General features: G+C 44.9%; 5 protein-coding genes across 6 annotated transcripts; 4 read left to right on the top strand and 1 right to left on the bottom strand.

Annotated features, from left to right (window-relative positions):
• The first annotated feature begins 175 nt into the window (after nucleotides 1-175).
• On the top strand, nucleotides 176-1,160 carry LOC142997020 (apolipoprotein D-like). The gene is made up of 4 exons (XM_076148186.1): nucleotides 176-295; nucleotides 396-517; nucleotides 600-688; nucleotides 786-1,160. Exons 1-4 carry the CDS (start codon nucleotides 176-178, stop codon nucleotides 1,025-1,027), a joined length of 573 nt encoding a protein of 190 aa, XP_076004301.1. The 3' UTR covers nucleotides 1,028-1,160.
• Nucleotides 1,161-1,723: 563 nt separating this feature from the next.
• Nucleotides 1,724-2,899, bottom strand: apoda.2 (apolipoprotein Da, duplicate 2). Its single transcript, XM_076147312.1, has 4 exons — nucleotides 2,768-2,899; nucleotides 2,468-2,589; nucleotides 2,220-2,308; nucleotides 1,724-2,114 (listed from the first exon to the last, which is right to left on the bottom strand). Exons 1-4 carry the CDS (start codon nucleotides 2,885-2,887, stop codon nucleotides 1,873-1,875), a joined length of 573 nt encoding a protein of 190 aa, XP_076003427.1. The 5' UTR covers nucleotides 2,888-2,899; the 3' UTR covers nucleotides 1,724-1,872.
• apoda.1 (apolipoprotein Da, duplicate 1) lies at nucleotides 2,843-7,770 on the top strand. Of its 2 annotated transcripts, XM_076147324.1 has the most exons (6): nucleotides 2,843-2,932; nucleotides 5,753-5,878; nucleotides 6,140-6,271; nucleotides 6,576-6,697; nucleotides 6,798-6,883; nucleotides 7,115-7,770. In XM_076147324.1, exons 3-6 carry the CDS (start codon nucleotides 6,155-6,157, stop codon nucleotides 7,348-7,350), a joined length of 561 nt encoding a protein of 186 aa, XP_076003439.1. In that variant the 5' UTR covers nucleotides 2,843-2,932; nucleotides 5,753-5,878; nucleotides 6,140-6,154; the 3' UTR covers nucleotides 7,351-7,770. The 2 variants fall into 2 exon arrangements, with proteins under 2 accessions (XP_076003439.1, XP_076003448.1); XM_076147333.1 differs by lacking the exon at nucleotides 5,753-5,878 and having other exon boundaries at nucleotides 2,849-2,932.
• Nucleotides 7,771-7,968: 198 nt separating this feature from the next.
• On the top strand, nucleotides 7,969-11,968 carry LOC143000192 (COP9 signalosome complex subunit 9). Its single transcript, XM_076149434.1, has 3 exons — nucleotides 7,969-8,195; nucleotides 9,150-9,222; nucleotides 11,258-11,968. The coding sequence occupies exons 1-3, from the start codon at nucleotides 8,100-8,102 to the stop codon at nucleotides 11,293-11,295; spliced, it is 207 nt and encodes a 68-aa protein (XP_076005549.1). The 5' UTR covers nucleotides 7,969-8,099; the 3' UTR covers nucleotides 11,296-11,968.
• A 4,152-nt stretch (nucleotides 11,969-16,120) lies between these two features.
• On the top strand, nucleotides 16,121-19,345 carry and2 (actinodin2). Its single transcript, XM_076147046.1, has 4 exons — nucleotides 16,121-16,193; nucleotides 17,490-17,653; nucleotides 17,838-18,740; nucleotides 18,965-19,345. Exons 1-4 carry the CDS (start codon nucleotides 16,121-16,123, stop codon nucleotides 19,343-19,345), a joined length of 1,521 nt encoding a protein of 506 aa, XP_076003161.1.
• The last annotated feature ends 6,673 nt before the right edge of the window (nucleotides 19,346-26,018 follow it).

The raw sequence follows: 26,018 nt of genomic DNA, 5'->3' as shown, positions 1-26,018 counted from the left end.
CACCTTAGCTTCATGTGCAGAAGCAGGGAGGAGCGGACATATGAGATCTATAAAAAGCCACGTAGAGGTCAGAACATCCTCTGCACGGTAAGAAAAGCAGGTCACTCTTTCTTTCTTTCCCCCAAAACTGCCTCATTACAGAGCTTGCTTTGTTGTCTGCAGGTTGTAATTGACGATGAAGGCCATCCAGGTGATCTCTCTGACTCTGCTGTCCGTCCTGGCAGCCAACGCTCAGGTCATCATGCCTGGAAAATGCCCCACACCTGCTGTTCAGGAGAATTTTGATGCTGCCAGGGTGAATACACTTCGTTTCCTTCCTTTCCTTTCCTTTCCATTGGGGGACGAAGCACCAGTCTTGACTTCCCTCCTCTCTGTGCCACGTTCTACCTCTGCAGTATCTCGGCAAGTGGTTTGATATCCAGAAAGTGCCTCAGCCCTTCCAGAAGGGTGAGTGCAGCACTGCCCTCTACAGCCTGAAGAGCCCTGGAGTCGTCGGTGTCCTGAACAGGGAGCTGCTGTGAGGACTACACACACACATTAGGACACAGACGTGCTCCGTCTCACTGTCATTATTTGTAATTCCTGTGTGTCTCCTTCAGTGCTGATGGTACCATTAGTTCCACCGACGGCAGTGCCACAGCTAAGGACCCCTCTGAGCCCGCCAAGCTGGAGGTCACCTTCATAGAGAGTAAGGACGTCTGAATTTACTCTAAGGTTGTTGGGGTTGAACATCATATTTATAACAGAAATATAGAACTCAGCTACCTGTTCCTCCTTTCCACCAGACGGACGCTCTTCCCCGTACTGGGTGCTGTCCACAGACTACGACAGTCACGCCCTGGTCTACAGCTGCTCAGAGATCGGCCCGGTCCGTCTGGACTTTGCCTGGATCCTGAGCAGGGAGCACACGCTTCCCGAGCAGACGATGGTTGACCTGCGCGGCGTCCTGGCCTCTTTCGGAGTCCATGTGGATAAAATGGTTAGCACCAAACAGGATCTGGATTTCTGCAGCCCCATGTACCAGTAAACACACACAGAGACATTCCTGATTCAGGGCACAGGCCAGAGGAACACTGTGTACTCCGCTGTGTGTGTGCTCAGCCTGTTCATCTCACGCAACATCAACGCGTGAATTTAGTAAGATAAAAATGCAGGCGATGGTCTCGTCTCTGGTGGTCTTATCTTTATACACACATTGTATTTGCTGTAATAATCTTGTGTCAGCTCTTATAAGAGGTTCCTGGACTGGAATACTACAAAGTCCTAATCATAACTGCAGTAAATAGTGTCAACATCTGGGCTCAGCAGAGATCTAAAGTGTGGAGTAATAAACACAATGGTAACATGCTTATATGTACAAAGAATAAAACTGCCAAAGTTGTGCATAAAATTGGGAATAACACTTTGTTTACATTAGAAAACGACTCAGGGAAGCAAAACATTGTCACAAATATAGAAACTTAAGTAACTAAATATAAGACATTGTAAAGCTACAACTGGATGTGCCAGAACATTAAAATAACATTCTGATCAAATAAAATCTAAATTTAATTGTAGAAAGACAATTAAACGACGTCTTGATTCCTTCTCCTCAAGCAAGAAAACCCCAAGGAGAGTTGGCCCACAATGGGAAACCACACTTCTTTCTAATGTAGTATTCATCGGGGTATTCATTAACAGAATCTTTGTGAAGGAGAATGACAAAATGGACAACAACAGCAGATTCTTTGTACAGGTTTATTGCCCTGACTTTGCATGAACAGGGCAGCACATCCACATCCACATCCACAGGGCATTACAGACACTACAGAGTGATTAACAACATCAATCTGAGTGATCCTGTGTCCAGATACCCTGTAGTCTCAAACAGGTTTACTGGTTCACAGGGCGGCAGTAGTCCTCGTCCTGGTTGGTCATCACCATCTTGTTCACATCGACTCCCACAGAGGTCAGGATGGCGTGCAGCTCCTCCACGATCTCTTCATCCAGAGTGGGCTCCCTGCTCAGGATCCAGGTGAACTCAGAGCGGAACGGGCCGAACTCAGAGCAGCCGTAGACCAGAGAGTAGTTGTCATAGTCAGTGGACAGCACCCAGTAGGGACCAGGGGGAGTTGCTGCAAAAGGAATGTGTGTCAGAGTTCAAATTGATAAAAGTGTCCAGCAGGTTTAAACAGTAAATGCTAATAGTGTTGTAAGTGTTGACAATAATTTGTGTTTACACTCAAAGAAGGAGACCTCCAGCTTGGCAGGCTCAGACGGGTCCTTGACCTTGGCAGAGCCATTGATGGCATTCACTCTCCCATCTTTACTGAAAGAAACAAACAATATGAAAACTGGGTCATTTCATACATTCCCTTTAAATTCCATATTTAAAGTTACAACATATAGACCAAGCTTATTGTAGAAATGGTATCTGAGTGCATGTAATACTTCAGATATGTGAGTTTACTCCATGTTTTGTACTCACAGCAGCTCCTTGTTGAGGACATCGATGACTCCGGGGCTCTCCAGGCTGTAGATGGCGGTGGCACACTCGCCTTTCTGGAAGAACGTTGGCAGCTTCTGGTTCTCGTACCACTTACCGAGGTACTGCAGAGGAAACACAGGCTGTCAGCTCACATGCTACAAAGCTCAGGGGGCTCTGAATATTTACAGCTCTTAATTGCTAGTCATCGTGGCAGGTCCAATTTATTCTGAAAGTATGTGTGCTGTACATAACTAGAATGAGTCACAAACCAAGGAGAGAGGAGAGAAGTTTAGTATTCACCATGGTAGGATCAAAGTCCTGCTGAACAGCGGGTTTGGGACATTTGCCGAAACTCAAACTATGAGTGCCGGCTGACAGAACACACAGCAGAGTCAAAGAAATCATCTGGATGGCCGTCATGGTTTCACTGTGACCTGTAGAGAAACCAAACAAGCAGAACAATCAGTAAGTAGAAACATCTCCTGCTGAGGCTTTGGGCTGTACATGGAAAGGAGGCTCTGGAGCCCGGTGAGGAGGGCACAACGTCGCTATGGAGTGAATATAGAAAGGAGGAAGAGTGAGAGACATGCACAGAAACAGAGCATATAGCTGTGGTCTGCTTACCTGTGGGTAATCAGCTTGACTGCTTCAGTTTCAGGCTGTTTTTATAGGCCCTGGATCTATAGGGGCCTCTTCTGTGTTTACATGTATAACACTGTTGTGATTGAGTGAGTGTGAAGTCTGGCACCTGTTCAAATGGATGTGTTGTTCAAAGAGGCCCCTCACCAAGACCAGGTTTAGGTACTGCAGGAATGTGATAGTTGTTATAAGAATAATAAGAACCTTTTCAGAGGAAGCCTGGATAGCAGGAGGCAGATAGTTTGTAAATGTTTAATGTTTTGAGCCAAAGGTCTCAAGTGAATTTTACCTTAAGTTTGTTTAGAGTTTTAATATTTCAAGAATTCACCTCTAACCACCAACATTTTGATGTGCGAGTCGTTCCAGATGATAAGTTCTGCCAAAAGGAGATTCTGACAAGTTAAGAACCTCATAAATGTTGACCCCTCGACCTCCAGGATGCTGGTGTGAGCTCCTTCACTGCTTCCTGCAGAGGTGATGGGGAAGCGTGTGAGAAGCCCTCTAAAGAGCAGGCTCAGTGTTGAGATACAGAGCTTTAATTATTGAGCAGGGAGACGATGTTACCACCTACTCAGACAAATAACTATTTTCTTCTGGGATTTTACGGTCAGATTGAAAAGATGAAAGGATCAGTCGCGGCAGAGGCAGCAGGAAATGTGCGATGGTGGGACTCTCGAGGTTAACAAGGAGAAGACAAACACAACACACACATACATTTTGCTCCATTCTATCCAATATCTGTTTTCCCTTGTCTCAGTTAAAACACAGACACACACACACAGACACACACACACATAGGTGTAAAGGTAAATTAATTGGTCACAGGTGCTTGTTGTTTTCCTGACGTGTGAGTCTGGACTGAGTTTTAATCCCCAGGCTGCACTTACAGAAAGCTTTCAGGTACTTGAAAATCTCTGGGATGGCAAATGGGTTGAAGTTGAAGTGGGCTGTCAACAGGAAAGACAGAAAACACGACCCGACAAAGAGCCACAGGACACAAAGTGCTCATTAAAACCGTTGAACATTTGAATATCATCATCACACACACAGCAGTAGAATCAGAGAAACAATCAGCGCTGCTTTGAGTTTTAACATCTCCAAACAAAGATTCCTAAAATGAATGAAATATTAAGCTCAGGGTCAACAAACTGTGGTAAACAATGGCTACAACCTTGGAATATTAATCACATTTCAGTGTGGAAGTGGGTTTGAAATGCTCAGTGTGGTAACGTACAGCAGAGTAGAAGTGCTGCCTGATGATCCTCACTCAGATCTGTTTACAGGTGGTTTCACAGGTGGATTGCTTACTTTCGTTCCCTGACAGAGACTGAGAATACAGATTTGTTTTAGTAATTAATGGAAAACAAGTTCATGTTTGATGTTCTAAGATCTAAGATCAGACACTGATTTTTGTTTGTGTTAGAGTCTTTCTTTGGTGTTTCCATACATTCATTGGATGGTGGATGGTAGATAAAGGACAAGAGAGCATTTGTATATTATTCTATCCTCACATTACTGACTCTAATCCCTCATAACCAATTTGTTGTCTGATGTCATTATAGTCCCATCTTCGGCTCCTTCACATACAGCAAAGATACACTAGATCCATTTCCTTCTGCCGACCTGATGCTCGACCTGACCTCTGTTGTCCCTCAACAGCAGGAAAAATTCCCAAACTGTGCGTGTGTGTTATCCGACACGTGATGGTGTTTTTATCACCGCATGCCTTACCAACGTGGAGCCTTAATGTGACCCCACGTGTAGTGTGTGAGAGTGACATGATGTAATGGTGCCTGTCAATCATAAAAGCATTCATATTCCAGTTTTTTTTGTTTCCTCTCAGATCCTTCTTCCTTTTTACCGATTGAGTGAAATGACTAAGATAGTGGTTTTGCTTCTGTAAAGGTGAAAGAGAATGGAAGGATGTAACGTTTCATAAACCTTTTTGATTAGAAATTCCATATATTCCAATTCCAATATATGCCTATTGTCCCTCATTGCAGGATGTTATTCCTGTTCACTGACTATTCACCGCAAACTCATCTGGTCTAATCCAACACTGAGTCTGAAACAATACACAGTGTGCCAGGGTTTCTACATCCATCTAGACAAACACCACCTCCAGACTGATGTCAGCTCATGTGTTTCTAAATCAACAGTCCAATCAGGTCCAGATATGTAAATTCACACACACACACACACACACACACATGTTAAGCCAGGTCTGACAGTTAAACCCCTGTGTGCTCGGAGATGAGGGAGCACATTACATCATCTTCTCCACCAGAATCATAACTGACAAGATGAGCCCAGAACGGCTGAATCCTCCTGAACACACAGAGATTCTGCTCATCACACCCTGTGGAACAAAGTGAACAAAGTGTGTGTGCACAACCACAAGTCACAGCCAATCGTTGCCAAACAATCACAAACAAATGACTTTCAACATCAAAACTAGTCAACATAAAAATGATTTCTTTACATCTGTGAAAGAAATCCTCAGATATTTTAAAGGAACATATCAGAAATAGAAACTGTTGCTTGTTGTGTAAAGCAGGAGGACATTCCTATTGTTTTATCAGATTTGTAACGGTATGTCCCCCATGACTCCTATTTGCTAATGATCTGCTTGGTGTCTGAAATAAGGCTCCATACAAAGGCGGCCATTGATGAGCCAGAGCCACAGAGCTGCAGAACCTCCCAGAGGGCAACGTCTCTAATTCAAATACACGCAGATCTCTAAAGGAGAAAACACATATCAGTGCCACAGAGGTAAGATACGATTTTTAAGAATAAAATGGTAAACACTTCTCTGATTCCAATTGAATTTGTGTTAGGAAAATGCTGTACATTTGCAAGGCTGTTTATTGTTTGTAGCCCTGATGATGTCTGGATTGTCCTTGGATCATTTTCCAGCTCTATTTTTGTTGTACAGGATTTATATTCTGAAGCGTTTCTGTTATCTCTTCCTCTTCAGTCTGTTCTCATAGAGACACGTGTGTATGCTATATGTTGCTGTTTGTCTTTGTGCAGGTGACCTCTCTCAGTATGAAGCTGTCTTTCGCTTTGGTTCTTCCCCTCCTCCTCCCCCTCATCAGGGCTCAGGTGCCCCACTGGGGACCGTGTCCAGAGCCAAGTGTTCAAGCTGCTTTTGACCTTAAACAGGTACCACTGGAGGATGGGTGGAGAATAAACACACTGGCAGGTCTTGTGAATGCCATTGTTGGATTGCTATCACACACTTATGAGAAGCTGAGGACAAAACAAACATTTAATTTGTTTAATCAGTCATTAATGATGAGGCAATAATGTGTTTACTTGTTATTGATAACAGATTTAGGAATAGTTTGACAGCTATTATACCGTTTGCATTTACTAGACGTCATTATTTGCTCCACCAAAGCAAGATACAAGTCTTCAATGGGCTTTCCACGTTCCTCTGATCTCATGTGTGTATTTGCCTGTGCAGTTCATGGGGAGATGGTATGAAATTGCCAAACTGCCTGCTCAGTTTGAGAAGGGAAGGTGCATCGAGTCCAATTTCACACTGACGACTGAAAACTCCATCCGAGTGGTCAGCTCTGAAATACTGTGAGCTCACTTTCATTCTGCACATGTGGAGTCTGGTAATATTTGTCTGACATAGATTTGATCTAACGCAACATGAAATTTGATTTTCTCCATGAAACAGACAGGGAGAGTTGAGAAAAATCGAAGGGATTGGAGTCACGGAGGATCTGAAGAATCCTGCCAAGCTGGGCATAAGTTATTCATATGGTGAGTGTGGGTGTATTTGCAAATCATTTCAGAATGACTGAAGGCTTGTGTGTGTTTGCTATGTCAACACTGTAGACTTCTTCATCTCCACTTTACTTATTTGACCTCACATTAGATTAGATTTACTCGGCTCTCGACCCAAAGGAGGTCAACATAGAACACTGTAGCCACTTGTTCAATGTGATCTGATATGTTCTGGGTCTTTTGTTCCTTTTCTTTCCCCCACATCAGTCCTGCCTTACTCCCCCTACTGGATCCTAGCCACTGACTACGTGAACTCAGCCCTGGTGTATTCCTGCACGGAGGTCCTCAGGCTCTTCCACGTGGACTTCGCTTGGATTCTGAGCCGAACGCGAACCTTGCCAGACGCCACCATCGAGGACGCCAAGCAGATCTTCACAAAGAACAACATTGAAGTGATCAGGATGGTTCACACCAAGCAGCAAGGCTGTGACAAAACCCTCTGAGTCACCAGGCACCTACGGAGATGCAACACAGGGTGGCGCTGTTGTTAATCTTCAGCTCTTGAGCTAATCTTTCACTAATAATCAAGATTTCCGATAGTGGAAAGTAGAGCAAGGTCATTATTTTGTTTGAGGAACAGATTTGATGCCTCTTACGCCAAGGTGAAGATTTCCTGCATGAATTAACTGCATGCCTGTTGTATTTTAGGTATAAGATATTTTATGGATTACATCATAAATTAAAGGTCATAGCTCACCTGCCTTTCTATTAAACACTGCACATGTTCAATTAAAACGTTCCTTTTGTTGTGTTGTTTCATTTGCATTATAAGAAGAAAGATTAAAGAAGGAGAGGAGGAATGTTTATGCCCCAAACTGGAAACACAAAATCTAAAACTACAGCCATAAACATCAAACTTCAATAACTGATGTATTTCTGCTACTGAAAATAAAAAACATATTAAACCTATTTCTTCTCCCTGTTCTTCTTGTTCGTTATACGATACGGTGACCTTTCTGAACAGACCCTGTCACCCATGGGTGCTGTGCCGGGTCTCTGGTCTGGTCCCGGGTTTCCCCCTCAAAGCCCCGCAACGGAACCTCACATACGGGGGGCTCATCAACAGAATTTCACATCGGACTTATTTTGACGAGGCACCGAAGCCAGATCCTCCAGTCCGTTAGCGACATTTGTTGCTTGCCAAGCTTCAATTCTGTCTTCGAACGCAGAGAGCGCCTCGTCTGGCTCCTCCATGCCGCTGAAGGACCAGTCGAACTCGGCCGTGATGAAGCCGGCCGTGGACGAGATGTTCCCGGAGGGCGCGGGGCCTTACGTGGACCTGGACGAGGTGGGTCAGCTAACGAGCTAGCAGGCTAACGCATAACAGTACACCGTGTACGCTCACAGCAGCGAGCTAACACAGCGCCAAGTAACGACAATATAACGACTCTTTCGCTCTTTAATGTAGCTTTCACACCTCAGCCAAGTAGTTGAGAAGCTGTTTATACTTCAAACTTCACATTTAATAACTTCCTACACACCTGAGTGTATCTGTTCAGCCTGGCTGCTCAGTAACTTAAAGCTTGACGAAACTGAAAACGCTACGAGGATATAACTTTCCCTCACGCTACATTTAGCTGAGACAGTAGTTTTAATTTACATAGGTTGTATGGTTGGCTAACTAATGAACTAGTTCGTTGTAACAGTACGGTAATGCAGAAACTGTTATGAGGCGGAAAAAGTTAAGGTTTCCACAACAAACTATAACAAAATGTAGCGTATTAATAAAGCTACTTTCCCTCTTTTCCTTTTGTATAGTTTCAAAATGTAATTTAATTAAATACAATGAATTAATCAAAATCAATTCAATTCAAAACAACATTTATATTAGATTATTTTTTGCCAGTTCTAAAAGATTTTTTGCTCAGATGCTCAAGTTTTCTTTTATTCTTCATTTATTTAAAGGATGAAGAGGCTTCAGGCTCATATCAATATACCCTTAATATGTTTCAGTGTTGTGGTTTTAGAAATATATAAATTATATAAACATATAACAGTAATTATTAATCTAGTAGAGTAAGAATAATAGATGAAGTTGAAGCCAATATAAATATTGAAGTGAGTCATGACTTACCTCAGTGAGCTGCTGTTTGTTTACGTGTCAGGTCGGTTGTGTTCTCCTTCGTGTGATTGTGAGTGTGAACTTGTGAAGCACTGAGAAGATTAAATAATAATCATGTTTCAGGCCTGTGTGTGTCTCATGGAGTGTGTTAGTATGAGCTGCATGTTTGTGCTCTGGCAGGCTGGGGGAAGCACAGGACTGCTGATGGACCTGGCTGCCAATGAGAAGGCCGTGCACGCAGACTTCTTCAACGGTAAAGATGTTTTCTCCCCTGTACTCTCTGTACTACGACGACCTTAGCACAGAACAACCTGAGACGCTCGGCAGCACATATTACAGAATGTACCGGCACATTAAGATGCTGAGCCTGAGGTTTGTTTATGTCCATTAGAGCTGAAAACATTGATTGTTGTCTCCACGGAAAACCACGTTTCTACTTCAAAGTTTATATTTACGGTTTCAGATGAAGATGTGAAAGATTCTGTGTTTTATTGCTTGGGAAAGTCCTCTGACCTCTTTGCCTCATTAAAGCCTTTAAAGAGCAGCGGTTAATCACTTCTTATGTTCAACAGTCAACATTCTGGAGACGCACGGTTTTAAAAGAAAAATGTAGCAAACTATTATCTTTTAAAGTCGTCTTGGAACGAACCGACGACCCCTCTGTCATCTTTAAGCGAAGGTGTCACCGAGTACAGACTGGATCCATTAGCACCACCCCCCCCCCCTATCCCCTCTATCCCCCCCCCCCCCCCCCCGGGCGTCAGAGCGCTGTTAGATCTGCAGCAGGAAAAAAACATTTTAACATCTTTACCGGCCCCCCCAACATTCCTGGTGCCCCCGCCCCCCCGCTTTACAAACTGCCTTTTATAAAGTAGTGTGATCTCTGTCCCGAGGCGCGTCGACATCAAACGGCCACCACTCCTCTCCACGTGCGGCCAAGTTTTTCCGTGCAGACGTCTCTGCGGGGGGAATCGTGTTTGTTGGAGAGGCTCGTCCACGGCGGGAGAGAGAGATGTCGGCCCGTTCATCTGCAACGCTCGCTCGCCTTAACAATCATAGCGGAATCGCTCGCTCAATTTCTGTAACGGCAGTAAAGTCGTCCCGCTGAGACGGTTTGGGTTGTTTGACGTTGTTGAGGAACGTTCAGGCTCCAGCAGCTCTGATTTAAAGTGATAGGAGGAAGTCAGAGTTGGTAACAGCGACGTTATCCTCATCCTAACGCTGTGGGATAAAACTGCAATGTTCGTCAAATGTTACTGTGAGTGAAACATGAACCAGTCCCTTTGGAAAACACACTGCAGCATCACGGAATCAGGAAATATTCAATTACAGCACGACTGCAATAACCAACAGTCCCTTTGTCTGCGTCCTTTATCAGACTCTGCTGGAGACAGATAATATCTATTTTTTGCATTGCTGCACATTTTATGTCTCAGGCACATTCAGGGAGCGAAGCTGCTCGGGCCGAACGTGTGTCTGAGTCTAGTTTGATTGAATCTAAATGAACGTGAAGTATTGTCCCGGTCTTGCAGTTCCAGGAGACCAGGAAGTCCCTCTGTCTGTCTGTCTGTCTGTCTGTCAGTGTAGGTGATGTGTTTTGTTACGCCAAGGCTTTAATTAAGCTCAAAGTATTGTTTTCCTGTCCCGTGCCGTCTAAGATTTCTATGTTCTGCGTGCCTGATGACAGACTTTAACACGCAACCGTGTTGACGACACAGATTTAGGGCAAACACTTTGTTCAGTCTGCAAACATTGCACGGTATGTAGACTGAATGTGTGTTATGCTACAGATCTGAGGATACACACATAAACAATGTATGAGCAAGTATGAAAGTGTTCAAATTAAAGGATCTGTTATCATCGTACATGTAAGGATTCCTAGTCCCCGTTGATTTGTTTGCAGTTATTTTCTAGTAGTTGGTTTGAATACCTGCTGAGCAGCACCGCCGTGCACTGAATGTCTTTTCCCTCAAGGTGTAAATGGGATTTTAAAGGTTAGAGGCGCTGGCAGAAACAGAGGATGTGGCACATATTCTCCGGCGTGTTCGTACGGTTCTCCCAGCCGACCTCTGACCCCACAAAACCCGACAGGCACGCAGGAAGGGCACCGAGGCGGCCGGGGCGATCGCATTTCCAGATCCTTTCAGACTTTTATCGCCCCCGACCCTGCGACCTTTTATGAGAAAGCGCCCACCTTGCAAAAAAAACAAACATTCTGAAATGCTGCCATGGTTTCATTGTGGAGCCGTTGCGTAACCTGGGTGCATTTTTTCGCTTTTCCTCTGCAGATTTCGAGGACCTTTTTGATGACGACGACATCCAGTGAGAGAAACAGAGACACAGAGAGAGAGAGAGAGGAGAGAGAGAGAGAACAACATGTCCGCAGTGTGATGATGGATGCACCGGTTTTCCCTTCAGTTTTTTTCTGTTTTTATAGAAAGCAAACTAGCCATTTACACTCTAATGACATACAATTTCCTTTCCTAGTCGTCCTGGTTTTTGAGCTTTTAAAAAAAAAAAAGCTCCTTAATAAGTCGCCACCGACTCCAGATGTTGCAGAATTCTTAAGATCCCAGGGATTCCTCCGTATACGGAATGTTCAAATTATGAGTTTCTATAGCGTCCACGCCGTCCGCGGCTTCCACACTGGATTGCAGGTGTGTGTGTGTGTGTGTGTGTGTGTCGGTGTTTGGAGGAACACCTGTTAGGAGAGTAATGATAGCTGTGATGGCAGCGGCTCCAGCGCTGTCACCCCTAAACACACTGCAGATGGGATATGATAAATGATGTCAACAGAGTGGCTTCAGTTATTTGCAATACAACATCTGTGTGTGTATGTTGATATCAGCGGTGTGTGTGTGTGCGTGCGTCTGTGTGTGTGTGCGTGCCGTTTGTTCACATAGTTGTACATATGTATAGTTATGCGATCATCCTTTTATTTTGGGGATGAATTCAATGTGTGAAGCTTTTCAATAAATTGTGTTTTGTATATGAAGGAGTGTGTGTGTGTGTGATTATTTGATACTTCCGAACATTGTGAGTTTTACAGAAAAGTCAGAAGAACTAAAATGTGTCCACAATTTATCAGTTTAACGGCAATTACTGGGTTTAAATCGCTCATTTTCAACGATAAGGTATCATTAAAGGAAATTCCTGGATCTGGGTCGAGGCCAAATTGACCGAGTAGTTTCCTGGGCTCCTTCCATTTCCAAACACACGAGTGGAGAGTTCTGCATGCATTACTTTCTTGGCTGGATCCTTATTGGTGAGTTGCCAATCATGACCAGAGCATAAAACTGCAGAATGAGCTGCAGCAGATCCAGATGGGACGCAGGGACACAAACTAAACTGGAGCCGGTGCTGATGTGAGCCGTTTGGAAGCGTCGCATCCTGCAGCTGTGATCAACTTAACACATTTGGAGGAAAGCTTTATAAAAATCCAACCCTATAATTACCTCACAAACAGAGAGAGAGAGAGAGAGACAGTACAGTGTTTGCTATAAAATATAGAAATGAAGACTACAGGCATCAATAAACCAACCTGAGGTTTGACAGTGGAGACGGCTGCAGAATTCTTGGGCTGTGTTTAGACTCGGGTGATGAAATCCTCAGACACACAGTCGAAGAATTCTGTCTGTAGTTACACACTCCAGGTTCTCACTTCTTATCGATCCTTGAACCGAGTGCAGGTATGAGATCCTACCAGCTCTGCAGGTTACTTAGAGTTCTGTTTGGGGGATAAATGAATTCTCTATCAAAAGTCAAGCCCGAGTTGGAGACTGATAAGAAGCGTTTGAAGAGCCCAGAATGCAAACGGCCCGTTTTTTGACTCGCTGCGTGTGTAGAATCAGCACAACATCAGAGAACAGCGCTGTCAGCACTTGGCATAGCAACGTCCTGCAGTTATGATCAAGACAATCACATTAATTCTTCCGGTATATTCAGGAAAACGTTCATTGTGTCATCTGGCGGTAGGTTATAAGATCAAAGGCAATTAACAAAAAATCTTTGCAAGAGCAGGGAAATGATCGACTTCATCACCATTAAGCTTTTACAGGAGCAACACAGGCCCGGGTTCTTCTCTCTCCAGGCCAGACGCCACATCCTTTATGATCGCAAATAAAACAAATGGTATGCTGTTCAAAATGCATAAGAAGTGAGGAAGAGCTTTAGCTGGTTATTTATTTAGATTCTGAATGTTTTAAGGTTTTATTTATGTTGCATCTGAACATCTGTGAACATTTTGTGAAAGGACTGGAAGGTGCAGTGTGTATGTGGGGATAGATGTAACATGTTTGGGCCTTTAGAAGTCACAGCTCTGCACCAGTAAACACACTTTAAAGTGAGTATCTGATCCACTGTTTCAACATCTACCACACACACTATATTTGAATGATTTTACATACAGATTAGTTATGGCTGATCTCTTAGGGAGGAAAAGATTTGAATCCCTCCTCGAATGCCTTAAATTTAATAATTCTATTCCTCTACAGACCGGATGTTTATCTCTTTCCCTTACGCTTCTCAAAATCTTAGTTTTCCCTCTCTTCCCCCTTTGGACTTCTTCCTCTGACGCGACAACGCTTCTTTTAATTATTAACAATCACAGCCCCGTTTATTTGGAATTGTTTGTCTGCAAAGTGCATGGCGACGACGAGTGAGAAACCACAAGACAAAGTGCTCGCATACAAGCAGCTGTCGAGCATCATCATCTTTACGAGGGTCTGTTTTATTTAATGAGCTTTTCCTTCACAAGGAGCACGAGACACTTTATGGGTGCTTATCTCAAATTTCAGTTGGGTTGCCACTAAAAATTTCCATGCACAGAGACAGCAGACATCTTTGCCGATGTCTGTTTCACTCCATGATGAGGAAGACGAGACATCCAGTGACAGCCTCATTCTGAAATGTGTCAGTGGCAGAGATAATGGTCCAGGCTGAGTCATCATCACTTATCAGACATGCAGTAGGGATGCATTTGCAGGACAAACTGTACAAATGTGTATAAATGTATATGTGTAGTGAATATCTGAATCTTTTTAGCAGTAAGGATTTGTGTTGTGTCGTGTTGTGTTGTGTTGTTTGTCACTATTTGGAGCTAATGGCTGCTAGTTTCCTCTTTCTCTCTCTCTCTCTCTCTCTCTCTCTCTCTCTCTCTCTCTCTCTCTCTCTGTGTATTCCTCTCAGGCTCCAGAGGCGACGTGGCACATCCAGGCGCCCGGCTCTCGCTCCAAACAAACACGGGGTGCTTGCGTGCCGGTCCTAATAGTGGAACCTCATGCAGCAGCAGCAGCAGCTCGCTTCATTAGTGCCCCTCTGTATGAGGTCTGCTTCCTTAATGACTCCTGCTACCTCTAAGATCTGTAATGAAAAACATACACATGTGCAAGAATGTACAAGTGTAGGAGTGAGACAACACAAAGCTGCCTCCTCTCCTCTCCAGGAAAGGACATTAGAGAAATTCATAAATGCTCCAGGAGAATACTTGATGTTTCCCCATCTGCCACGATTATGAGGGTGATTGATAAATTCTGCACTTGACACACATATTTTATTATATGTGCCCAGATTTTGGCATTTTTGCATTCTGCCATCTGAGCTCAGTGATGGATGTAACGTCTCCAGCCGTCCCCACAGCTGTGCCAGTTGTACATCACAGACGGACCTGTCCAACTTGCGATGATTATGTACTTGCTGGCTTTAATCCATGATGGCGGCTTTGACTCGAGCTCAGCAGACATCCTACTCGCCTGATTTTGGCTCCTCAAACTTCAACCTCATCCCAAACACTAAAAGCCTTTCAATGTTTCACATTTTCCCTCTCAGATGATGATGTCAAATCGACAAAAGACGGAATTAATTCCCCGCAGCATCTTTGACAGAACTGTGTCATGTTGAAGAGAGATCACGTTGAAAAAATAGATAACTGGAGAGTTTGGAATGCATCTTTGGCTCAGAACTTGTCAATCAACCCTTGTAACTGCTGCATTAAGTATCAAAGTAACAGTTCTTGGAGAAATTTAATCATTCTTACTCACTTATGGACAAAACTTATGGACTAAAGCCAAGTTGTTGAAACTCTGGTGACCATTTGACTTTTTCACTGGCAGAGGAGTTTTATGCTCTATAATTATAATATATTTTTCTCTGTATGTCGGGTCATGATCCACCTCTGCAACAGCTGCAGGCTCCTCTGCATAAATCTGTAACGGAGGCCTCAAGCTGTGCAGATTTAACAGCGTACAGTTTTAAGTCCACACCCACTGAGCAGTTTATGTAAAATTCAAATCTCAAAATCATCCGGTGGATTAGACTGTGTCACCTTTCATCAGAACACTTACTTCCAAACCTATGAGGAAAAGGAACCTGGACGCCACCTTGATAATCTTCCTCCACCGAGTGCAGGCTCGCTGTTTGCCTCTCCTAATTACAGGACCCCCATTGGTTGGTGGCTGCTGGCGAAGGAGCCAATCCCAGAGCGTCTAACAGCACGCCTGAGCCATCTGACATGCCCTTTTGTTTTTAATGATCAAGGGGCTCCTTAAAAATGTTTCCCTGCCCGAGTGTCCCATACAGGGGAGCAGAGAGGAGCAGGGTTTAGACAGCTCACGCATCCACAAAGGAACACTCCCCCCTGAACGCCGGCTCCAGAGGCGTGGAGTCCCTGCAAAACTTCAGCACCATTATAGGTGAGTAACACTGTGGAGGCTCAAACGTGTAGCGTTTGATCGCAATCATTATCTGCAATGGAAACTTGATTGTCTTTGGATGAATGGGGTGAACTGATTTATAATGAAACTGTGAATTAATCCAAAACCCATCTGTGCACTAACGGAGCAAAGCATTTCAAACTGCTGTTATTCTCTTCTGTCACTACTTGATATTCTGATGTTGAGACTATACTATACTCAGTAATTCCTTCAAAGCTTCGTTATTAGCTGTCCTCCCAACTGCCTACTCTTGTATTTACACAGCCAAAAGTTCAGTCCCTGCAAAAACAACACAACTTAGGATTTATCCAACCGGAGCTGTATTGTAACATTCTAACAACAGACATTCATACTAACCATAAAGCATCAGCCTGAGACATTTTAATGATCAATGAATGTTTTATGTTGTCTTTCCCCCTCAGGACGCACATAAAACAGAAGATGGCTCGTGCTGGAAAACTTTCACTTTCCCTGGTCCACACTGGATTCCTGCTAGCTATTGTTTTACTTCCAGGTGAGACGTTTGTTGATTTCCTCTACTGATATGAACTGAATCTGAATTAAGTTTTGACTTTATCTGATCTCTGTCACATCTATTATGCAGGCTGCTGACAGACACACAGAAACGCATCCTCGTGTAACTGTTTAACATTTAGAAATGGAAGCGGAACATTCACGTTTGGCATCAAGGCTCCATTCCTCCTATCTCATTTAGCGCTCACATGGCGTGTCATGTGTCACAAGTGCTTTAGAATCCCACCAAAGTCATAAAAAGTCATTTATCCAAGGGGGGGGCGGTGTTTTTTTGCACATTCATTATAATGAGGGACCGGAAGTCTCAGCTATAATCAGCTGACCTGGCTGCTTTCATAGTCATAAACTTCTGAAGGAAACCCCTGGTGGAACAGATGATGATCCACATGTGGAAACAGGGATGTGCACGTTCATGGGGCTTCCATTTTTACAGTGCTTGGTAATTGGTGTGTGTGTGTGTGAGACAGAGAGGAGTGGGGGCACTTTAAGATCTGCACTTTGTAGTTTTACTGGTTAACTTGAAGTAGGCCTCTCGTAGCCGCATAAACTCCAACACACTGGTTCAAAGCCTAACTGAGAGTGGAGGTGGGTGGGGGGTGTGTGTTAATCTGCAGGATGCTGCCTGTGCTGGGGCGCCAGAGACCCAGCACCTGCCGTGTTAACCCAGGGACTTATTAGCCTGTCAGCGTTTTCCCTGATGTGGGGGCGATGCTCAACATCTGGTCCCAGTCAGCTAATGTCCCTGCTGCTGCTTAACGCTGCTGCTGCTGCTTGTCTTTACAGATTTTCTGGGGGCCGTTCCACTGGAGCAGAAGGCGGAGGAAGGTAAGGACCCGGGACACATTTAAGTCCATCCATCCAACCATCAATAACATCCAATAACACGCCTTTACACTGAAATGCAATCCGTCCAATCCAACCGTAACCTTGCTCTGATTATTTCAGGGAAGCTCATTATGATCAAGTTTTGGAGAGACTGTGATTCAGTTCTACATTATATTGCATTACATTCAAAAGAGTCTCTGGGGGAATAACAAACAATAATAAGAAAATGCACCTGGAGGCCACTCGACAATCCAATATACTCCAATATAACACCATGGCTATAAATCCTGCCTCTGTGAAGCTGATAATGTTCAGTGCTTGTTGACATCGTGTCAGAGAGGCGATCACATAATTCAACTTAGCGGTTACATAAGATTGCATTCAACACAAGGAGGTGAGGATGTTATATTATATTATAATATTGTGGCCACTCTCCCACTCTCTCCCTCAGTGGCTGCTGTGTCTAATGATGTGAAGGCTGAGGCCATGGAGAACCTGAAGAGGCTGGTTCGTAACAGAAGGAACGTCCCCGCCCTGACTCTGCCCCACTTCAAACGCCTCCCTGACTTCTGGGGTTGGTACAAGTACTTTGTGGACAGTCACAACCAGGAGGGAGTGAGTAGAATTCTTCTTCATCTGGTGTTCAACATTACGTAACAAACAGTGCCTCAGAGAGAACACATTTAGTCAGCAATTAAATTTTTCATCAAAGGAGACAAAAACATCATAGGATTCTGTTTCAAGTTTTGTTTTGTTGGTCAGGTTTATCATTTGTATGTATCCTGTTCTAATCCTTCAGGTTGAGGATCTGGATCGCCTGTACATGGCCTACCTGCAGAACAAGCACAGGTCAGAGGAGGGGCCCACATTCAACCATTACCTCAAGCACCTTAGTGAGATATACAAGACCTGCGCTGACTCAGATGACCCAGAGTGCATTGCAGAGTCCACTAGCAAGCCAAAGGCAGCAGTGGTGATGCCGGCCCAGTTCAAGTCTGCTGCTGTCAAGCTGTGCCACCCTTTTGATCCATACTGCCTCTACCCCATCGTCCCCAAGGCCGCCCCAGAGCCTGAGCCAGCAGCAGCTCCAGCCCCAGTCAAGATGCCAGCTCCCATCCTCACCCCCATGCTCCCCATGCCCATGAAGACCCCAACTGGCTTCTACTACTATGCTCCTGTCCTGGAGCCCTTCCTTGGCGCTGACCAGAGGGCTGAGCTGTTGAGAATCTGCAACCCTGAAGATGTGGAGTGTCTGCAGTACCACCTGAGGGCAGCATATGGCTACCGCCCAGCGCCTGGCCCGGCCCCTTCCTACTCCGCCCTCAACTGCGACCCCAAAGACCCATACTGCAAGCCCATCCTGGTCCAGAAAGCCCCCACCGGCTACTACCACATGCTCTACCCCACCTGTGACCCAGCAGTCGATCCTCTCTGTGTGGCCAGCGCCGCACCTGCCCCCCTGGCCGCTGGCGAGGCCGCCACAGAGCAGCAGTGCAACCCACTTTTTGACGGAGGCTGCAACCCCCTGACTGCCACCAAGCTGTCTGGTATGACCAAGCCTGTGCTGGAGTATGCCCCCAAGGGTCAGCCTGCACCTCCTCCCGCTGCTCCTCTGACCTGTGATCCACGCTATGACCCCTACTGCATACTGGCAGCCGCCGCTGCCCTGCGCAAGCCCCCGCCTCAGATGCCCGAGCACCAGGTCTGAATTTGAACTCTGGCTACTAGGATTGATTCTTTCTTATTTTGACTAGTCTAGTGTAATCTTGTTTTGTCAATTGCTTGTCATTTGGTTTATTAAATGCTGTAGTGAAATTAAACGGGTGTTGCAGAATGCTTTCACTTGCTATCTCCAATCTGCTTTGCATCAGATGCGTTTGAGTCTGTTTTCAAACACAAACACAAATCAATCAATCAATCAACCAGGTCCGGTACAGGCTTGGCGTCCGTGGCAAGACCAGGGAGGGCCATGACTGCTACGTGCACTATGACAAAGACTGCAGCCCGGTGGAAGATGAGGCCAAAGCTGACATCAAGGCTCCAGCCAAGCCCTTTTGCCATCCATTCGACCCAAACTGCGGTAAGTTTGCCAGAGGCTTTGAGGCCCCTAAACCAGGCAAAGATGGCATAATCCTGCCTGACCCTGACTGTGACCCCGAGTACGACCACAACTGCCGCCTGCGCCTCGCCGAGCCTGCTGCTGCTGCTGCTGACGAGCCTGCCGCCGCTGACGAACCTGCCCGGGTGGCTGCTGCACCACGCTTTGAAGACTTCCTGAGGGGCATGATGAGCCAGTACAGGCAGTAAGACATCACCTGACACCAGAACAGCAACGAAACATATTGGACTGCTTTTCGTTATGGACTTCATGGATCACAGTCTTCCACAAGCAAACAACACAATCCCTCAATCAACTTTTTGTTTAAATACAGAGTCTTCATTTTCTCAGATAATATAAACATTTCCTAGTTTTGGTCTCCTGCAAAACCATGTGAAAGTTGTGAATCAAACATTATATGTAAGTTCGTGTAGATAGGGTTAGATACTGTATGTGGTAGAGTAGAGGTAGTTTGAATGCGTTATGGGAAATAGTTTCTCTCTGTTGTACATTCTTTTTTTCCCCCATTTGAGTTATGATCAGTTTTATCATATCAGTATTTAAATTTGTTTCATTAGTTTTCTGTAACTCTGAACCTCATAATGCTTCATCTGTTTACTTTGTATGAAGTTCTCAATAAAAGAAATATTTGAAAATGGTCAAATGGTTTCATTGTATTTATTTTAAAGGTTGATACAGCCACACACACACACACACGCAACAAACGCAAGCTTACAGTTAATCATAACAAATGCACGAAACCCTTATTTCTTGTATTTCCGTTGCATTCCAGCCCAGTGATTTTTGCCACGTAAACAAGAGCTGACGTCACAGTCTGAACACTGAACTTTAATGCTTGAAAAAGTTTCATGTTTTCCTTAAAGGCGCATGCGCCGAGTCCACCAATCAATCACAGGCCGTAACATGAACGAGCCAATCACCGCGCTCCCTGAGTCCGCTCTGTCCGTACGCTCGTTAGCATACCTGCGCTAAGTCATTAGCTTAGCCACACCTGTAGCTAGTTAGCCGTGACTGAATGGGCTTGAACCTCCAACGAAGAGCTCCGGAAAGAATTAAAAGCGCGTTTGTCATAGTTTCCACGGCTGAATAGTTGCACGGCTAAAGTTTCCAAGACACTTATGAGCCTAAATTTGCAACAACATCTCTCCGTGTTCATGTAAGTCATAATGTTATTATTTATTTATTTATTTTTCTGTCGACTAAAGCCTGTACATAGAGCAATGAACATAAACATTTGGCACAATATTTTAATTAATTATCACTAATGATATTAAATCAATATTTATGTTAATTTACATGATGTTTGAATCAATCAAGCTTTACATAACTTAAACTATCTTCAGATAAAACAGCTATTAAGCCATCTCTTCTCTTCTATTTCGTTTGTAATTGTGTTTAGACTGTACCACATTATTATCTCCATGTTTACCTTCTGTTTCAGTCATGTTTGTTTCACTGCTTTTTCCTGAAATATGTATTTTCTTTAGCTGGAATCGTTGAGTTTGTAAGATGATTAAACACACACACTGGACGGTCTGCTTTTCACTCAAACACTTCACGCTGGCACACAGCAGTCGCCTCTCGGAAGCCAATACTGCTGCAGGGACTGACAGTTTTAAAGGCAGCTTTCACACATCCAGGCGCTGTAATGACTACCTGAACACACCGCGCACTTAAGAAAGCCCCGCTGAAGTATTTCCTTAATTGCAGCTCTTCTTCTGCAATGCTTGGGCTTGTGCTGAGTTCTACTGCTGTACTAGAGATGAACTGTTTTGGCCCCAGTCCAGTCAGGATTTTCAGCGGTGTGTCATTGCCTTTTACATGTATGATTCTGAAACACTCAGATCATTGTTGGAGCTATTAGGCCTTATCACTGGAATGTATGAATTCAAATGCAGGAGGATAATTTAAACAGGCCAGTGAAGTTGGAGCTTTGTATTGTCGTCATGGAGCTGAGGGAAATATCCTGCATCCTCAGATTTACAGCATTACATCTGTAAAACGCTGATGCTTATGTTTATGTAGACAGATATCACAGGAGTCGTTCTTCGGCCTGAGCTTTGTATATGTCAAATCACAAAATATAAGTGGAAGGGAAATGCTGCACACATCTGCACAATTCTGACACAAATAGGTCAAGGATGAGCAGTCAGTCAGCAGTTCACCGACAAGTAAGAAGCGACAATCAACTGGTAGAAACAAGCACTCATGCTCACCGCAGCCTCCTGTGTCAAAGTCTTACCACTGTTATTATGTATCTAGAAGCAATTGTTCTCAGTCAAAGCTAATCAAATGGTTTCTTTGATCAGCTTTCCTTTGCCTCAGTTCAACATTCTGCCAGTTACTCATTCCAAATATCTGAATCGCATCACTTCACTGTCACATGTGTTTCTGATTTTGAGGTCTGAGAGACGTTGAGCTTCTTTCCCTGGTTGTCTCATGTTGGCAGTCTGTTTCCACCAGGTGGCGCTGATCTCCCAGAGCTCCTTAAGGCCACTGTGAGGCCCTGGAGTGCAGGTTCACCACGGGAACATTCCTGCTGTGTGAATGGATCTCTCTCTCCATCACAGGCTGAATGTCATAGCTCATTTAATATGCGTGAGAGCTTGGAGGCAGGGGTGTGTGTGTGTGTGTGTGGTGGGGGGGGGGGAGTCAGGGTTGGGCCGGCGCTTGTGAGAAACAACTTCTAACCTGGAAATCATAAAGATCCACTTCATTCTCATAGCAATCAGAACATTTCCAAAGCACACAGACCAAATTTTTTGCGAAATGTTAAAGTTTGACATCTTCAGGTAATCTTCATACAGCGCGACTGTTCCAAATTGAATTTCATCAAAGGTCGTCTCGGGGGAGCAGAGATCAAACAGTGTGAGGAGGGGAGAAAGAAAATGTTTGGAATCAATTTCACGCCTCTGTGAAGAATAATTGCTGTGGATTTTTAACATTATGATATGATGATAAGCTCCTTTCAGCCTGTCACAGCGGAACGCATTTAGTCTGCTGCTTCATCACGGCTGCCTGTTTTGTGTTAATTACCAGTGGATTCATCTGCTGTGAAAACCCCCCTCTCCTCCTGCATCTGTGCAATGTAGACCTTTAAAGAATCACAAAGACACGCGTACACACACACTGCACACACGACAGGAAGCGAGGAGGGAATCTGCCCCGGACACCGGAATTCTGTTGAGTCAAGATTGATTCATCTTGATTCTCGCAGAACATTGAGATTTGTCCAGATAGAGAGATGGATGGACACATAGATGGATGGATGGATGGATATTCCCCTGGTTTATTCACATTTATATCTGTGTGCCCTACGCCTACATGTACACATACATAATGTATGAAGAGTTGCTCCGCCGCTCGTGGTTTTGGGGACGGCGGTATTTTGATGAAAAACTGCAGCAGAGGTTTCCGTGTCATAAACAAGCCTGGACTTTGCCCTGAGTCACAAGCTCCGCTCCCACATCCATTTATATCCGGCTTCCATACTTTTACAGAGCCGGAGCGACAAGACTAATGGCTGTAACATGTATTAATAACTCAGCGGGAACACACACTTTTGAGTCGCGGGCAGACCAGAATTGAAGCAGAAATGGCTCCACACACACACGTGCGCTCACACACACACACACACACACACACACACACACACACACACACACACACACACACACACACACACACACACACACACACTTTTGCTCCACTGTTGGTCCTCTGGAGTCGGTGGTTTGTGTGTTGAGTTCAAACTCTTCCCTCTCCACCGGTGGACGGCGTCTAAAGTAGCTCAGTGAAGAATGGGATTTCATTTTCTTCCCCTTGTCCTCCAGTATTGCTTTTTATACGAGTGAGGCAATAAAGTGAAAAGGTACATTATAGCCATAAATTGACAGGGGTTTGTATCTGGCAATCTGCGGGGACCTTTGTCCTTTGTGCTGGACTCTTCTCTCTCCCTGCACCAGGCATTATTTCTGCTATTTCAGGGAGAGATGATGGAAAATGCAAATGATTTTTTTTTCCAGCGTGAGAGACTAGAAGTTCTATGAGTGTGTGACAGGCAGACGCAACCGTTTGAAAGGTCAGCAGTGTATGAGCTCGCAGTGTGTTTTTGAATTAAGTGATCTCATGAATTTATTGCATATAAATGTGTTTTCACTGGCGGTTTTTCGGGGGGGAATTATTTCGCTGAAAATGCACATCTGTGACTGTTTGCTGCTGGATTTGGTCGGTGCACAAGCTGTACCATCTGTTTATATGTTGATATCTTACTCAAAAAGCAGCAATTCTTAAGATTGGCCCAATTTGGCAGTTTGTTGGGGTAAATATAGGCTGATAATGTTTTTTATTTTGAGAATTTCTGGGGCGGTGTTTGGCTGCGCTGCTGTAGGAGGTGACGCTCTGGCTGTACCTCTATTATTACCTTGTTGTCCTATCAAGATTCATGGTGTTTCAAGTCAGCAGTAGGTCACAGCGGGACCACAAACACTGAGAGGAACCCCACAGTGATGATTGTGTTGCGCAAATCTATTTTCATACATAAACATTCTCCCTGATAAAAACAGGCTTTCTGTCTTTTTTTTTTTCCTGCCCAGAAAAACGCCTGGAGCCTCGTCGCAGAGTGACGGCGCCAACGATTTGGGGAGCCGTTTCATCTCCTGCCAAGTCTTTGGGATCCTGTTTTGAATCACGTGAGGTAAATTTGCGGGTCGTTCCGATGAATCCTGCCTGTTTGGAAGCGGGAGGAAGAACTCACATCTCCTATTATTTACGTAGACAGACTCAGAGTGGAATGAGATAAAACTCCGCTGCCACTCACGCATTCAGATTTCTGCTTGTGCGAGTATAAAGAAGTAATATATACTCGAGCATGTAGCACCAGTGTTGAATTATTGATGCCTTTACATGGATCTTTGATGTGTTAATGCATCAATAATGAACGCCAACCCCCCGTTTTTTTATAGTTCGGGATGAAATTGTAAAATTGGAGTAATGAAGCAGCGTATATTTGATTTGTTTAGGTTATTTATGACATCACGAGATCTGTACATACATATTTCCGCTCCGGGGGCTTTTTCCATGCTTTCTTGTTTCTCTCGTTTCTTTCTCTTCCTAGAATTCTCAAACGCTTCCTGTCCCTGAGCTGCAACACACAAAATGAATTGAAATGAAACATGACAAGGGCAAATAACAAAGGTTTGTTTCCTGTTTAATTCGAGGGGCTGATGTACAAAATGACGTAGTGGATTAAAGCAGAAAGTGTTGCGCAATGGACGAGCGTACCTGCTTGTAAAGTGCAGAATATGACGCAAGCACATGTACTTTACTTTGGACAGGATGAGTTACTTCCTGTCGCCATTTTCTTGTATATTTTAGCAGATTTACGAGTGACAGACCAGTCGGCTCTACAGTCGGGGCCTGTGCTTCTGTTTTTTTCTTTCTTTTCTGCACGTTTCTTGGCTCCGGCCCTGCTTGCCATTAAACAAATAGAGCAGAAGAAAGAGAAAATGGGCATCACTCACATCTCTCAACACCCCAATAAAACCGGAAGATATTGATGGTTGTCAGCTGATCTGATCAATGTTGGCTGGCCACTTCTTTAATTCATTAACCGCATGCCGCATGGTCTTTCAGATGCAATCTAGCCGCCGGTAACACTGAGCTGGCCTGACAGGCTTTGTCATCGATCTGTCGCAGCTCGCCGGCTCTGCCAGCAAAGATCAGACCCGTGGGTAAACCTGGAGACGGCTGCCATCCGTCACTGTTGACTCATGCGGAGATGAAGGAGGGTTAAGGAGCGGCAACGAGGGAGCGCCGCGGTTTACGCTGGGTGTTTGTGCAGGGAGAGACAGTGGGCACGGACACTCCAGGAACAGACACGGCGGGGACAAACAGAGACAGACAAACAGTCGCGTCCAGATGGAGGCTTACGGAGAGGGACGGGGTGCAAGGGAAGGAGGGAGAGGAACCGCAGACAAACAATCTGTGAAAGTTGGGGTGAGGGAGTCAGACAGCCCTGAGGTGCTCACGCTAGTGGACAGGAATGATCAAAAGCTCTGGACTCCATTGTTGTTATTCAGCCGGCTTTTCTTCTGGGTGTTGTGGGCGGCGATTTTAGCTGACTTGCTACAAACGCGGCTCCTCGCTAAGTCTCGGCCTCAGAGGCTTCAGGGAGACCCGGGCACTGTGGGAGTTTGAGTCAGCACAGGCAGGAGGGTTTGTGCTGACTAGGGGGCTCGGTGAGGCCTCGCCACCTCCAGAGAGCAGCGGGGGAATATCATTACCTCCAATCAAACCAGGCAGTCTATGAATGGCAATGAGGGCAAAGAGAGCCGGTGGATAAGCTAACTGAAATTAGCTCCTCTGTGCGTTCATTACACCCTCAGCAGCAGTGCCGCGCTGTTGCACTGCCAAGACGGAGAGGCTCGGTGTCGGCTGCACGCTTTGCACGCAGCTCACGTGCGGCGCCTGCAGTCTGTTCATCAGAACTTTACATTTAAAGCTCGGGTACGAGGCCGCTGAAGCAAAGTCATTTCAAAATATATATATTTACAGTAGAACAGCCCCGGGGTGGAAGCAGAAAGGGGAGTAAGTAAAGAGTTAACCGCAATGGAAAGTAAAGCTGATTTAAACGGTTATGTAATCAGAATTCCAACAATTTCCAGTTCAGTTCAGCACACAGGACAGAAATGTTTCAGGTCTCTGGAGGGACAAGACATTTTTTCAGAGGCCCTTCAGGCAAGCTCTAAGCACTCAGACACACACAGGCCATTAAAACCTAAAATCAGCTCAAATAGATAGAATGATCAGATGACGTGTGTTTAAACGTTGAGCGCTCACATGTCAGGCGTCGGCTCGGCG

The sequence above is a fragment of the Genypterus blacodes genome, unplaced genomic scaffold (genome assembly GCF_046128005.1).
Source record: "Genypterus blacodes isolate CSIRO-AG114 ecotype Tasmania unplaced genomic scaffold, CSIRO-AGI_Gbla_v1 ptg000005l_1, whole genome shotgun sequence".
NCBI classification, from domain to species: domain Eukaryota; kingdom Metazoa; phylum Chordata; class Actinopteri; order Ophidiiformes; family Ophidiidae; genus Genypterus; species Genypterus blacodes.
This window is presented reverse-complemented; position numbering and strand designations above follow the sequence as displayed.